At 39.8% G+C, this 16228-nt stretch overlaps 1 protein-coding gene across 1 annotated transcript in view; it reads left to right on the forward strand.

Moving 5' to 3' along the window:
• TPH2 (tryptophan hydroxylase 2) overlaps positions 1-16228 on the forward strand; it is a 54673-nt gene that overhangs the window by 13626 nt on the left and 24819 nt on the right. The window contains exons 6-8 of the mRNA XM_083803179.1: positions 1906-2102; positions 3883-4018; positions 9493-9619. Of these exons, the coding sequence (XP_083659305.1) occupies positions 1906-2102; positions 3883-4018; positions 9493-9619 (460 nt within the window). The remainder of the gene's footprint in view (positions 1-1905; positions 2103-3882; positions 4019-9492; positions 9620-16228) is intronic.

Below are 16228 nucleotides of genomic sequence, written 5' to 3' on the forward strand. Positions count from 1 at the left end.
TGATCTTCTTTATACCTCTCTAGTGACAGGCTAAATAGAAACTTGATTTTTTTTTTTTCATTGGTGCCCAGATTTCTTCAGCTTTGCTGACCTGTACGGGCAGAATGTTGATGATGTTGTAGATGTTGGGTCTGAGGAAAAGGGAAAATACCTGGTGTGCATGGTACAATTTGGAATAGCTCTGTTGTGCTTTCCATCAGCTGGCAGGCAGCATAAGGTTGGTGGAGTGTACTGGTGAGGACAGATGGTAGATGTGGAGGGCTGACTCCCGCTGTATAATGGACATGGAGCTAACGCAGCTTCTACTGGTGAGAAATGCTCTGCTAAATGCATTGCAATTCTTGTCAGGTCTGCAAAAGCGTGGCTGAAAGGGAACTAGCAGATTTAACACATTGTATGTTCAGAGAGTCTTTGACAAGTGTGAGTGCCTCACACAAAGTAGCCTTTAACTGACAGGTACTGCTATGGATCAAAATACCTTGATGTAGTGAAAGGCACAGGGATTAATTAGTAAGTTTTCAATAAAGGACAGCCACAAACAAATGTAGGGCAGATGCTCTTCTCTAGTGCGTATAGGGACTGCATAGCAGCAATTGCATGTGACACGAGGGCTCGTTCTTTGTTACCTGGCATGGTGGAGACTGGATTATGAACCAGGTGAGAGCCAGGAAGGAGACAGCCTGCTGGCAAATGCACAGCGCTGCAGCTCTCCTGCTGCAGTGGGACTTCCCCATGCCTGGTGCACCCCTTTGGTGGGCCAGCCACCCGGGTCTGCTGTCTGGGACACTGAATGACACTGCAGCACTGAGCTGGGGGTGCCCTCTGTGGCATGGGAGTGGGAGATAGGGACTAAGGGGACTGGAAGGGGATTCTGTGAATCCCTTTGCTCATCTGTGCTTGGTAATGGCCTGGGAAAAGAGAAGGATAGCTTGGAACATAGCAGATTTCATGATTACATACAATAGCTTGTGAACATTAAATCCAGAGAAAGATCGTAAAGTTTCCAGCGGGAATTCATAATGTGAGTTGATGACCATGCTGTGGGAAGTTCCTTAAAGCTAAATACAAGGCAGTGCAAGTTGGAGGGAGCCCTTCACACTCCATGCTGTCAGTCAGCTTTGAATTAGCTGTAACCACTAAGGCAAATCTTGGATGTCAGAAACAGATTAGCAGGCACCCTGGGAGGCTCCTGCTTTGCAATTTCTATGCATCTGAGTAAGGGAGAGGAGGCAGAGGAATCGTGCAAAAGAAAAATATTGAGATGTATTTAGAGGCTTAGTTTCCTTCAGGCTAGGCTGTTGGCTCTGAGGTGAGCTTCCTTGTCGTGCAGTCCTGAATTCGGGGTTCCAAACACACCTACACATTTAAACATCAATACAAACAATAAATATATGTATTTTGATTGAATCCTAGTATTTCTAAACATCTACATAATTGCCTAATCTTCACTTTGTAAAATTTTAGGCAATGATGCTCTGTGAATATAATGCATGTTACAGAATGGATAGAGCATGAAGTCTACTGATGGTCTTACTGAGTATACACATTAGGCTGAATTAGGATCTTCAGCTAATGATTGCAAAGGCATCATCAGCAGAAAACAGAGCTATTAGTTTGGTATACAAACACATTATGTAAGAAATCCATCTTTCTAATATGATATATACAAAGATTAAGAAATAATCTCATTGCTTAATAAGAAACACAGTTCTTATGAAATAAGTGTGATATGTACAATGTAACATAGGGAAGAAACTCCAAGAAAGAAGTTGTTATTTCAAAATATTTTTTAAATAAGCTCTATGTAGTTTTGTTTAATTAATACTTTTAACAGAAATTTTGTTATCCAGAATCTGTCTAGAATCTGTTTGCATTCAATTTTTTTATTTTTTTTTTATTTTCCAGTGGTCAACCCATTCCCAGAGTGGAGTATACAGCTGAAGAAATTAAGACATGGGGGGTGGTATTTAGGGAACTCAGTAAACTGTATCCCACCCATGCTTGTCGTGAATATTTAAAAAACTTTCCTCTGCTGACTAAGTACTGTGGATATAGAGAGGATAATGTGCCTCAGCTGGAAGATGTTTCTATTTTCCTTAAAGGTAAGATTCATATTTGATTTATCAATAGATAGTGTTTCATAAAAATGCTTTTTTTCTGTTAGTGTGTAATACAAAGCACATTGAATGAAAAGGCTCCCAGTACTGTCAGCCAACTTTGGTTTAGGCTGGAGTATCATTCTGTGTTTGATGTTCTCCATGGGAGAGAATTTGCTGAGTGAAGGCAGTTGTATGTATTTGCAGGTATGAAGCTGAGATGAATTAAACAACTAATCATGTATCACGTTGATGCTATCTTGCACAGGGAGAAAAGCCCTTCAGTATGATGAAAAGAAAGCTGAGTTAGTTCTGCTGTTGTGATTACCACAGGGTAGGTGTCCTGATGACCACAGCATGCATCCCCCAAACATACAGGCAGTTTAAAATAAATAAATAAATAAAATAATTGTCAAGATAACTGAATTCCAAGTGGAGAGCAGATTTTGCACGTTGATGTACAGCCTGAGGGATATGAGGCTCTTCTGAAAGCCCAAAACCTCATGAAGCTGGTCACTACATTTGGATGTTGAAAAAACTCAGTGGGACTCCATGGGTGATATGGTACTTCTTTCATGTTATTTTTAAGGGATCAGAGTGTTACACAGTAGAGTTTGAAAATACTCTGCTATCTTATCTGTAATGGAAATGTATCCTGTGTGGAAGGAGAAGCGGTAGACTGTTGTTTTTAACTCTAGAGGAAAAGCCGCCAAAGAATCCAGTTAAGATTTTCTCTTCTCCCCAGGGGTTCCTCCAGACACATATACTTATTCCTTAATCCTCTTGCTCAGGAGCTCAGGAATTAAAATATCACAAAGATATGTGTTCAGAAAAAATATTATGTGCTGTTAAGGGCTATGGAGGGGGAAGGAAGAAAAAAAAACACACCACCTATTTTGTCCCAAATGCGCATAGCAAACTTTTAACTACGAGTAATGTAACATTTATAATAGAAGGCTTACTTTCCCTTGTCCCTGTTTCATCCTTAACTCTTGTTTGTGAACACCTGCATTTACTAATAAAGTACTTACTGGTCTTTGAATTTTGTTGTGTCCTTCTGGATCTGTCATGTACTGCGCTATGATTTCTAAGGAATGATGCTAAAGTCTAGAGGTTCTTTTTCCGTAACTGGAAACTCAAAGACTCGCACTTCTTTCAGAAATGTTTTCAGACTAAATAGAACAACAGTAATGTCTGCTGAAGAAAAACTTGAAGCAGTTTTTCTCCTGTAAATGCTTGGAAAGAATAAAGAATGAATTTGGGAGAGAAATGTCCTTTGCAAAGTTACAGAGTCTGAAATAACTCCCTACTGGGACTTACCTGATGAAGAAACACTTTCTTAAATATTCAAATGAGGACCTCAACTTTGAAAGGCAGTATTTTATCTGTAAAAATAAGGACAGGTTTGGTTTAATCCTGTTTTGCTTTGTTAGTTTTTAATACATTTACAGAAGTCATCCTCTGTTCTGGATACTTCTCTCCTGTTTTGCTACCAGATGTAAAAATCAGATGCTTTGTGATTTGAGAACGTCCCTTATGGTACCTTACCTTCTTTTCTATACAAAGTTATTTAAACAAACTTTGAAGTACCTCATGCTGTTTTCATAAAACATATGCTAGTAATGCAAAATAGTTCTTGTACTTAATAGGTGAAAATTATATATGGTGATCTTCAGCCAATATTCTCCATGTCATGCTTCTGGTAATTAACTGCAGGCCATTACCTGTCTTCAGAAATTGATGTAGTGATATATAATACGGTCTTTTATTATCTCCTTCACTTCAGAAAGGTCTGGCTTCACAGTGAGACCAGTTGCTGGATACCTCTCTCCCCGAGATTTTTTAGCTGGCTTAGCATACAGAGTCTTTCACTGTACTCAGTATATACGACATGGCTCAGATCCTCTCTACACACCAGAACCGTAAGTCGCTACATTTGCTTTAGCGATTGGAAAAAAAATGCTCACAGAATTTTTAAAAGACCCAATTGAAGTTGCCAAGGTTGAAAAGAGGAGGCTTACTGCAAATGTAGAAATGTAATTACACTGTCAATGACAAAACACTTCACTTAGGGGAATCAGAATTTAATTAGGAATTTTTTCATGGACTTTTTACGAGGGTCTTAAATAGCTGTGTTATTTAGCTGCTGGGTCAAAAATATCTACCTGAATTATTTTGCAGTGGAAAATATAAGTTTTCAACTAAATATTTTGAAAAAAAAAAGTCTACAATTTTCTGGTGGACAATTAAGGAAAGAAGTTTGAACGAAAAGCACCAAATCCCTTGAAAACAATCACTTTCAGAATTATAATTTGATCTTCTTGTATCCCCATTGATCTCTTTTGGGCCAGACTCCACAGCCAAACTTCATCTCTTGCCTGTGATACACCACCAGCAAGTCACGAGGCACAGTTCTCTCACCCAGTAAGGGTATTAGATATGAAGCCCTTTACAGAGAACATAATAGAAATAAGAGAGCCTTTAATTATGGCTTTCATGGGACAGCATTGTGGCTTTTCGAAAACAGAATACTGTGAGTTTGGAGGAAATATTTTGGCATTTGATCTCTTGGTGAAAAATGGAGGGGGGAAAAAAGATCAAAGGGATTATAGCTCTTGTCTTGTATTATATATGTTGTGCTCTGTGCAGTAATAACAGAACAATTCATGTCAGGTAATATGGAGGTAGTTTCAACAAAGGCACCTGCTGATCTTGTAAACCACAGGAATGACATTTATGCAGTGAATCAGTTATCAGACAGCTACCACGAAACTACATCATTGTTTACTCAGCTTGTACTATTTTGGTGTATTTTATTTTCGCCAAAATTTACACAAAAGGTTCATGTATATGTATTCAGCTCCAGTTCTGTAAACATTTGGACCCATGCCTAACTTTGATTTCATGAATAGACTGCTGAAACCATGGAATAATATTTTTGGATATAAAAGGATTAATGGAACTGCACATTAACCTGGATTTATAAATGCTCTAACATTATTCTGACCGGAGTCAGCAGGTGGTGCTGTTATACGCGCATCTACCTACTCTTTTCCTCAGCATGTGAACAGGGCAAAGCATTTGCTAAAATGCTGTGAGGCTAGTGTTGTGTCCGTTTTCCATTGAGAAAGAGGTGGTAGTCACTGAAGGAATGCACTTGCTACCCTAATCTCTGCAATTAGAACTTTAATCTCTGCAAGTTTTAGGGAAATTACTACAATGTTAAGTCCTGAAAGAAAAGCTTGGATGTATGGTGCTAGATCTCTTCTGGTCTGAGAATATCTGTAGATATTTTAAAAAATAAAAATATATACCTAGGAAATACCAGGCTTTGCACCAATTATTTGCTCTCCTGTGGGAAGCCAATGTCTCAGTTTGCAACACATGCTGATACATAGCAGGTGAACAATGACATTATTAACTTAAAACTAGGAGTATATTTTTGTCTATTGGTAGGGGATTTAAATACATAACTCCAACAGGAACCAAGGAAGGAACATCTTTCAGAAAGCAATTAAGCATGCCTGTATTTTTACTGATGTTCTCTGGTTCATTGATTTGTATATTTGTGTCCTCTGTAGTCTCCAGGATGCTGCTTATGTTCAGAATTATGCAGCGTATCATGGCTGAGCTGTAGTAGTAACTGCAGCTACTTTCTGTAACCTTTCTGGTCATGGTGTCTGGGAAATCACTGTCTGGCAATACTAGTTCAATTAGAATTAATATTTTTGTTTTCTATTCAAGCTAAGCTTAAAAACTCAGATTTTGATCTTAACAACTCTAACTATGACTAACAGAGGAATGAAGTTGTCATGCCCTAATTATGCTACTTTCTTCCTGCAGGTCTGCTTGTTCAGAAACCACATAAATGAAATAATATGCACTGACTATGAGGAACTCTACTGTAAAATTTTGAAAATCCCTTTAAAATTGTATGTGATTTTTTCATAAAATAGAGCATAGAGTAGGTGTTACCAGAAATGTAGGAGTTGAATCCTGGCTTTGTTGAAATCAATGGCAAAACTAAACGGACTTGAGCAGGGACAGCTCTTCATCTTCCACAGCAGCCGCAATGGCCTGAGATCTGCTAGCTGATATATGGGGCCATAATGAGGTTTGCTGCAGGTCCATGGCTTGGTGAATGTTGCATTTCAGTGATATAAACCTGGTAAAAAGACTACTTTTGACTTCAGTGGGCTTTCCATCAGATTTAACACCCAGGCTATAGAGCTAGATACAAATTAGAGAGTTCATTTGGTTTGATCTGTATCACTACTATATGCATTTTAAAACATTTCTTTCTGAGTTTCATTATGTTCCTACTACATTCACAGAGCTATATAGATTTCCTCTGCTCAGCTAACTAATTTAGTCCAAGAAAAATCTTTTGCTGTGAAAAGTGCATTACGAAAATCTTATTTTCTCTGAGCAATGTGTGTGAATAAATTAAAGGAACTTAATTATTTTCTGAATAAAACAAAACAAAAGAATCAAGACTTGGTAGTTAAGCAAAGAGTTATATTGTTTAGACTATCTATAAAGGACCAGACCGGCACAGAAATCTAAGGGACTCCAATGACAATCCCAACTGCTGGTTTGTGGTTCTGCCTGGAAGCTGTGGTGTATTTTATTTTATTTTATTTTATTTTATTTTATTTTATTTTATTTTACTTTATTTTATTTTATTTTATTTTATTTTATTTTTGTGGTTGCTGTTCATACACTTTGTGTTTCAAGGTCACTTCTTTATAACTACCTATTCAAAATACTTTGCACAGTTTTAAAGGAAAAATCTACAAGCTAAAGGCATAAGAGAAATCTTTTCTGTCTTCTCATCCTCTTTTCCTTTCCAGGAGCGCCAAGTTAGTAGGGCTGGCCTTTGTTCTCATTTTGTGTGCAAGGATGGAAGTGGCACAAAGAGCCTGTGCCCCAGTGCTGATTGGGGAATAACACATCTTTGCTTACTTGTTTCTGGGAGCTACAACTTCAGCACAGGAAAACAGGGATGTAGGCACTCACTCAGGAGCCAGTAGTAGTGATGCAGCTGTGGAAGCCTGCATGGAGCCAAGGACACTTACCTGAAGCCAGGAGCTTGAAGCCAGTCCCACTCTATTTTCTTTGCTTTTATCTGATCTACTGATATGAAGTCACCTTAAATATGTCTGGACCAGTGAAGTATTTAGCAATCAGTGCAGATTTCATTGAAGATGGGAGGTGGAGGTAGGGCTCTGGACTTGCAGAGAATGGGCTTTGTGGCCCTTTTCAGTATTGAAGGTGATAGTTAGAGGAATCGGGTTCCTCCAGCAAATTGCTTGGTGCTGGGAGTTCTCTGAGTGCATTCATCAGACTGCAAACTCTATTTCCCTGCAGTCCTTTGTGTTGTAGTGAGCTAAATCTTGCAGGAGATGACAAGAAATTGTTGTGACTGGAACTGAATTAATAAAGAAGGGTCATTAACCTTTGATGATTATCCACTCAAGTGATGCAAACCATCTCCTGAACAGAGAGTTGATACCATGCAGAGCAAGCCAATTTTTCATATCTGAGCTCCAATGAGGAAAGCTGGGCTATCTAAGCTACAGCTCCTATGGTAGGAAATGTTGATCTAGTAAGTCTCAGAGCATCGCCAATCGAAGGGGTGAGGAGATGATTAAAACAACAACAAAAAAAAGCCTTCTTGCCAGCTGGTTTTGAATAAATACAAATAAGGAGAAGTTGTGAATTTCCCAGGCTCTTGAAGGACATGCAGTGATGTAGGAACAAGGAAGGAAGATCTTAAAGGAAGGGCAAGCTTTCGCAGGCAGTGGATGGGGTGGGGGAAGCAATTTTCCTTATGCAAGTCTGATGCTGTTCCTGGCCACCTGTACGTATCAGAACTTCATAGAACACAGCATAACTATATTGGCACACAATAAATTTGAGCACTCAGTTTATATTGCTGCAACTGAATCTCCAGGTAACATCTGTGGAACATGTTTGTTGCATCGTGTTTCATGAGCATCCTCTTACCTGTACCCTTCTTTGGGAAATACGTATGTCTAGGAAAGAAGATAAGTGAGATTTGGAAATTCTTCTAGATGGTTGAGTGAATTACCTGAATGTGAGCTTGGCTCCAACTTGTCATGCGCACCTTCTGAGCTGTGCCTGTCTCACCAAAAAGTAGGAAGGTAGCATAAGCAAATGTTGGCAAGCATCTCTCAGTGAGGCCAGCTGGGCTGAGAAGAGGGACTTTCAAGTAACCTTATGATACTGGAACCATATTTGATCAGCTTTTGGTGAGGTAAACTAGGAATGCCAAAATGCTAACGTTCATTTGCATGCAGTCAGAAACCATTACCTACCTAGGCACAGTTGGCACAGGCTTCATGGTAAAGAGTAGTGAGTAAGAATAGGAGGCTTTAAATTATATAGAGGTTGTTTTTCTGTTTATGATTTATCTGAAGTGTCAGGTTCTATGTCTTTTAGAACAAAAATAGTTTATAAAAGACAAATTGGATGATTTTGGATAGAAGGCAGAAAGCTTGATGTTTTCTCCCTGCCTTTAAAACATTTGTTTACAGCTTAAAAAAAAAAAGAGAAGTGTCTTTGAAGAGACAAAAGCAAAGGAAATGTCAGATCCGATTTTTAAAGTGAACTTTATTACCAACTCCATTATTTTCTGTGAACAAATGCACCAAAACTTTCAGAATTGTTTGAGAGCTTTTGTAGATGATGCATGTGCACTTTTGTTTGTTTGGTTAGGTTTTTTTTTAGACTTATATTTGTACTTTGTTGTGACTAATAATGCACTTACAGGTGTGGACAGTAGTTTTTTCTGAAACAAGACAAGTTCTCTGCTTTTTCTGGAATCTGCTTGGTGAGAACTGGACTTCATAATAAAAGCAACTTCTTAATTTCAGCAGGAAGTCACGGCAAAATGAAAACCACAAAGATATTTCTGTAAATACTGCCCTAAATTTCCTGTGGCAAGTAGCAAAATGTTTGGTTATGGAGCTGTACCCAGGTGTGGAAAGGGTAATGGAGAAGAAGAAAAGTGTAGGATTTTGAACTTGATTCATGTGGAGAGAATTGCCGAAAACTGTACGTATGAGACAAGTGGCTTTCCTCTGGGCAATTCGCTCTTCATGCAATTGAGACTGGAAGACAACAGTGATCATGCCCTACCAGTCAGTCTGGAAATGATGGAGAAATCATGGAACAGGTGGTGTTAACCCAGTTAATAGAAGTAAACCTGTGTGTTTCTACAGAACCATACAGAGGGAAGAGGTAGCCTGTAAAAACATGCTTTGTGGTAAGACTTTTCAAGTAGAGGTCAGACCCATGTAAAATGGTTTATGTCAAATTCATTATGGAATTTATTTCTGTAATGACTCTCTTCTCATTTCTATTCCCCTAGGGATACGTGCCATGAACTCTTGGGACATGTGCCTCTACTTGCTGATCCAAAATTTGCCCAGTTTTCGCAAGAGATAGGACTCGCTTCACTGGGAGCATCTGATGAAGATGTTCAGAAATTAGCCACCGTGAGTCAGTTCATTATGTGGCATGCTCCCTCTTATCTGTCCTCCTTTTTGGTTGATGAAGTGACATGTATTGTCTTATGAGAGCTGACGGTGTTTTCAGATGACTATGATGTGACAATCACAGAGCTTTAGGTGTTTTTCCATTATTTTTAATAAGAGCAAAGCTGAACACATCTTTAAGTAGTCAGTTTTATTATTTATATGCAATAACCATCCAATTTCAAGGGCTAGCTGGAGATGGATTTTGTCTGCTTTAAGGTGCTGAAAACAAGTAAGCAAGGTAATTTGCAAGAGGGGAGGGGGAGAAAACATTTTGGTGTGCGCTCTCAGCTCTACACAGTTAGTTCCTCCACAGGTGGCCACTTTGGCTCTTAGCACTGCTATTTCTGTACTCACTGATCAGTCTTGCAGATGTTCACTGTATTGTAGTGTGATAGATTTTGAGATGATTTTGGATCCTTGTTACTGCTCCTGTTGGAGAACATGTAGTTCCGAAGCCAAGGCTGTGCAGCAGTAGTTTTAGACTGAGGTCAAATGCCTCAGTAGCTGTGAGTAGCTGTGAGCTGGATTTTATGTTTCATCAAATGAGGCATGTTCCAAAAGAAAGTGAGAACAGAAGAGGCTGCATGTTAAAGATGTTAGGTGACCACCCAACTGGAACCTTCCTGCCTCTTGTGTGAGGGTTTGCACTGAAGGGCTATGTCAAGCTGCCAGGACTCTCTGCTCCTGCCCGCCTGTCAGCCCTACTGCAGTGCCATTTTCCAAATATCTCACGTGCTGTCCTTTGCATCATTACATAGATTGGTGACCCCTGGGCTATACTGCTTGCTCAGCTCAGCTGTCCTGTTTTAACTTGCTGTGTGCAGCTTGCTTTTGTGTATTCTGTTAAAACCAATGCTGCAAATAATTTCATAAACATTATTGCATTAGAAGACAACTCAATATTTAAATATTTCATCTGATGAAAAATTCTGTGAGATCCAGCAGAAAAATTGGTTACCTTAAAACTTACCCAGTGTACTACTGCTTTCCTACATGAGAAGCACAGTGAGGATTTTCATGGTTGGAAGTAACTTGGATCCATTATTGAAAGCAGATTCAAAAAAGGCTCTGTTAAACTGTCATAGTTTCGATGCACTGGCTTAGCGCTGTCTTAGAGTCCCATCTACTGAGTCCCATCTACTGAAAAAGGAGTTTGTTTGTACCCTTTTTTCTTCTTTCTTCTGCAGCCCTCCAGATGAGGCCACCAAATTTATTTAATGGAAAAGCCTCACTCCCTAATTATACAGGTTTGATACCCTACTCCTGTCTGTTTCCTCTCACATGCTTCAGGATGTGTTCTTTGCTTTTCTAATGGCTGTCTACTGAGAAGAAACGGTTGTTCATATGGAGGACTCATGAAAGTTGTGTGTCTATATGCAAATTTGCTAGGAAGGGACTTGGTAGGAAGCAGACTTACCTTGTCATGACTTGCAGCCTCGAGAGAAACTAGCTAACTGGCTATTTCTGCAGGTATTTTGAGAAAAGTGGTGTATCCAAGTCTTTCACCCCTTAATAACTTTAGATGGCACAGGCCTGTTGCAGAGGACAAGGTTGAGACTAATCTGTTTGGGAGAGATATTAATCCAAAATGACCTCTGAATATTATATAAATGCTTTTACTTTCTCCCCTCCCAGAAATTCCCAGTTATGACTGACTTTGTCATCTGAACAATGAACTGCTCCTGAATCACAAAGCCAAAAATAAAAGAAGACAGCTGAGTCACTTTCCCTTATCACACTGAGAATTTGATATCTGAGTCAAAGTTGATTTCTCCTCCCATGCTGGAAATAGCTCTTTCAGGTGGAAGAGGCATTTAGAAAGAACCTTATGGTAACTCAGGTGTTGTTATTTTTTGTAGAAGCACAATGAAGGGCTATACTCCCTGGGGGCAGGTGCTTGACAAATACAGAGACATTACTTGTCCTAAAATTTGCAATGTAAACAGAGTCAGTTTGAGAGCAAGTAGAAAGAATATCTCTCAGCAGAGAGGGTGAGGAGGCCAAGAAATGCATTTAGTTGTGCACCAAATGTCACCTGATGTGCTATTAACTGACTTTTGCAATATTCCGTCCCATTTCCATCCTAGATTTATATAAAAAAAAAAAAAAGCCAACAAAAACCAGCAAGCTGAAAAATGCCAGCCAAGAGTCTTAACACAAAAAAACAGCGCAGGTTCCAGCTAGGCAACTTCAAAGTAAATAGAGAAACAAATGAATGGAGGGAGAACATGCATATTAATGAGCTCGAAGCAATATGCTCAAGGCAAGCTTGCCATTATCATGACCTGTTTCAAAAGATAGTGACATTAACAGCTGAGCCCTTACCGGGAGGACAATAGCTTTAGGAAGAGAGGAAAACGCCTCTTAGGAATTCAGACCAGAAAGGGAAGAATTATTACAGGTGATTTGCTAATCTTCCGCTCCAGTCTGCTCTCAAAAGCCACCCTGTATCTGCCTTGATAGATCTGCTCTTTGTGTGCCATCAGTTGTGAGCTGCGAAGGAACGTGCCGATAGTTTTGTCCCTGCAGAGCTGACACGGTGGATGGGGAGCAAGCAGGGGTCTGGTCCCCGGGCAGACCAGAATGGTTTGCCAAATGGCAATTAGTCACCCCTGTGCAACCCCGCTGAGGGCACAGATTAGATGGGAGAGCTTGTGAAGGTGCTGGCCAGCTGCAGGGGAAGGCCAGCTGCAGGGGAAGAGGGCTGAAAAGGGAGGGATGTGAGTGTACCTCTGCCTCCTGCTTGGGTCTGGTAGTCAGGCTGGGGCAAGGGGGAAGAGATGGCTGCTGCTCCTTTTCAAAGTTAAGCACTCTTACCCTGAGAAATGGCATATTGAAAGAGCCAAAAGACCATCTTAGCAGTGTTTTTAGAGAGATAGTGTTCCCTTTGCAATGTTTTAGGGGAGTAAGAAAAAAAACAACACACAAGTGAATGAGAGACAGATTACTGCAACAAGGCAAAATATTTCCACAATCCATTTTTTTGCTTGTCCTGTGGTACAAAACAGTTAGTAGTTGAGGAAATATAATATTGGCCATGTATGTCTGGGTACTAATTATGATCATCATAACTAATGTCTTGAGCTACTGTGTGTGACTTTGTAAAAAATGGTTTTGAGTTGATTTTTCAAGCGTGCTTGGTCTTTCTATTTTCACATAGTACTAATAAACAAAGACTGTCTTTTCTGCTTACCTATCAAACTATATGCTGGAGGGAGGACTTGGCATGAGGTGTTTCAACTAATTTATGTAATATATCATTTACAACACATTTAACAGCACATAATATAAGGTTCTGTCAGGAAAATTGTGCAAAAAATACACCTCGGTTTATATTTCAATATTATCTTGTAATTTGTGGACTTGGGAGCCTGAGAGCGGCTGTCTTTGTAAAGCTGCAAGCTGATAAGCAGGATTCTCTCTCTTGCTGATGGCAGGAATGACTCCCAACTCCTGCTGAGCTCTTTCAGCATAGCTCAGGTTGCCCTTTGCAAGGCAGTAAGTAGTGGACATGTATGTAAAATTGAGTGGGGATTCAGAAATTGGGACAAATTGGTGGTGATTCAGAAAAGAGGAGGTTAGGGCAGTATCTGTGGTTTGTATGCGGTTTATTGTGAAATCTTTCCATCCAAGAATTTGTCCATTATGGACTAATTAGCCCTAGTAAGTTTTTTTTTCTTTTTTTCCCAATAATTTCTTACTGTAAGGTACGTTTAAACCTTCAGCTCTCCAAAACTGAAAAATTGTTGCCTTTTCATTTTTCTTAGCAATATTTTTCCCCAGTATTTTTGTAGCATGGGGCAGCAGAAATCAAGCAATTTCTCTTGGTTTTGCTAGTCTTTATGCAGAAAATCACAATAGTGAATTGCTTCCTAATTTGAAGGAATTGTGTGTGGTGAGGTCTTGCGAATACATTTCAAGGTTGTTATGAATCTGAATGTTTTACCTTGCCTGGATAATGACTGAGGCCAATGGTGTATTTCTGCTGATGACCTTAATTTATCTGTGTGTGAATCACATACAAAATATTTTAGATACATATGCTGGGATAAAAAAAAAAAGTTCAGAACCTCCTATCTGGCAGAAGTCTATGGCAATTCATGTGAGCTTACTTGCCTGTCTTCCCTGAGGATCTCTGCTGTCTGGTTTTGTTGGCTTCATTCAAGTTCTTCTCCTACACTGAACAACTGGCACATGATTCAGGACAATTACACATTATGTTTAGAATCATTCAGGTTGGAAAAGACCTCTAAGATCATCTAGTCCAACCTTTAACCTAGTACTAAAGTGTACCACTAAACCATGCTACTAAGTTGTACATTTACACATACCTTGAAGATCTCCAGGGATAGTCAGTCCACCACTTCCCTGGGCAGCTTGTTTGAATGCCGCACAACCCTTTCAGTACAGAAATTTCTCCTAATATCCAACCTAAACTTCCACTGGCACAAATTGAGGGCATTTCCCCTCGTCTTATCACTTGGTGCTTGGGACAGAAGTCCAATCCCCACCTTGCTGTAGATAAGGTCTCCCCTGAGCCTTCTTTTCCCTAGGCTGAACAACCCCAGTTCTCTCAGCTGATCCTCGTAAGACTTCTTTCCTGCACCCTTCACCTGAGGGGGAGATGACCAGAATGGAAGAAATGGGAGCATTGCAGATAAAGGCTGAGTTGCATTCGCTAACTTTGGGTAGATACAGCATTTGTGGTCATACTAGACAGCACAAACTGTTGTGATCTCTCATCTTCAAAACAACAGATTAGGTTTTCCAGAGGGGCTATCGATAGTGTTAGGCTGTAAGTACAACTTGTGAACTGGGTAACTGTCTTCCTCCGTGAATGAACAAATGGAGCAGAGAAGAAAACTATGAAAATACTTGAGATTTTGAACACTCCCACTGTGCATCTGGAAAATCAAGGTTTCTTGAATGTTTCTCATTTATACTTGCAAAATGATAGGCAGCAAACTAACCACTATGCTAGTCTGTGATCAGATCCCCTGCTGAAGCCGTTCTACCATATAAAAATAATTACGTATTGGCCAACCGAAACCTGCTATTATAGCCCAAGAGCTATGGCATTCACTGAGCATATTGAAGTTTAACATTCAATTCTCTACTTGGTCTTTTTTCCGTATCCCAAATGTATGCCATAATTGTGTGACGAATGCCAGGAGTGAGCAGAGTGAGTACCCTAAGTCCAATGGAGGCATAATGGAGTTTCTTGCAAAGGAGTTGCTTCCAGCTGCACCTGTAGTTAATTAAAGAGCTGCAGCATGAAGAGCTGGGTGTGATGAATATGATTTAAAAACTGCTTGAGTAAATTTTGACAGACTTATGGGAGACGTGAAACAACTCTGATTGGGGATGCATGTCACTTAGAGAAGATGAACCAATTCCCAGTGTAAAACCTCGGATTGTAAAGCTGAAATATATCTGAAGGAAAACTACACCTAGACATTGTCCTGCCACACAGCATGAGACTGAAAATGTTGTCATCCATATTGTTCATCAGTTGAGAAGTATGAGAATATGGTGTGGGCTATGTCTGTTCCTGACTTTGACCAGGCGAAAACACCTATATGTGGATATGTTTGGAAATTGCTCAAATGTAAAATCTGAAGCTGATACAAAAACAGAAGACAGTGCTGATGAGACCTTGTGGTCTTAATCATTGCAAAGTCATACAGGTCTGTCTGAATCAGGAGAGAAGGCTGACGTACTGATGGATTACTCTCCTTTGATTGGTGAGGTGTTGCTGAGCCCACAGACTGCAGCTCTAAAAGCATGCCCTAATCTTAGGTTTTGCTCTCCGTAATATTTTGAAGGAATTAATAACAGATAATAGTTTGACCCCAGATTTTAAGGGCTTATTTTAAGGACTAGTTGATAAACTAATTGAAACAATGATGTCAAGTCTGCATGTGTAATCAAATAGGTAATCAGAAAAGATAGTATAGGACGTTTATCACAGAACCAGATTAAAGGGGGAAAACTGTAGATTCCAGAGATCAATATTTAATATTTTAGAATACTGCAGTGTTTCCTTGCAGTGCATTTTCATTGTCATCACATCAGAGATTCATGGCACAAGAACAAAATCTCAGCAGCAATATCTAACTAGCTTTGTATCTCCAAAACAAATGGTTCTGTACTACATAAAAATAAGCTGGCACTCCAGAGAAGTTGCTACAGGGAGAATTTGAAGAGCTGATGAAACAGGAGCAACCCCTGTGTGTTTTCTGCAGGAATTGTGGCAGTCTGTTGAAGTCTTTGTTCTGGGTTTGGACAGCATTGCCAGGTTTGGGTCTGGAAGGACTGCTGTATCGGTCAGCCCATGTGGCCAGTGCCTTGTTCCCAAGGGCAGTCCTGAGCAGCTGCTTAGAAAGGGTAAGGAGGGGACAAGCATGCCTGATTCTTTTTGGATGTTTTCCAGCTTTCTGACACTCAGGGACTCTTAAGCCAAATGGGGTTTCTGTGCATTTAATTTTCTAGAATGGATATCTGTTCAGTGACAGCTGTCTGTATTTGAAGACATGTAGATTTTCAGTTCACACAATACCTTCTGCA

This window comes from Anser anser, assembly GCF_964211835.1.
Source record: "Anser anser genome assembly, chromosome: 1".
Taxonomy (NCBI): Eukaryota; Metazoa; Chordata; class Aves; order Anseriformes; family Anatidae; genus Anser; species Anser anser.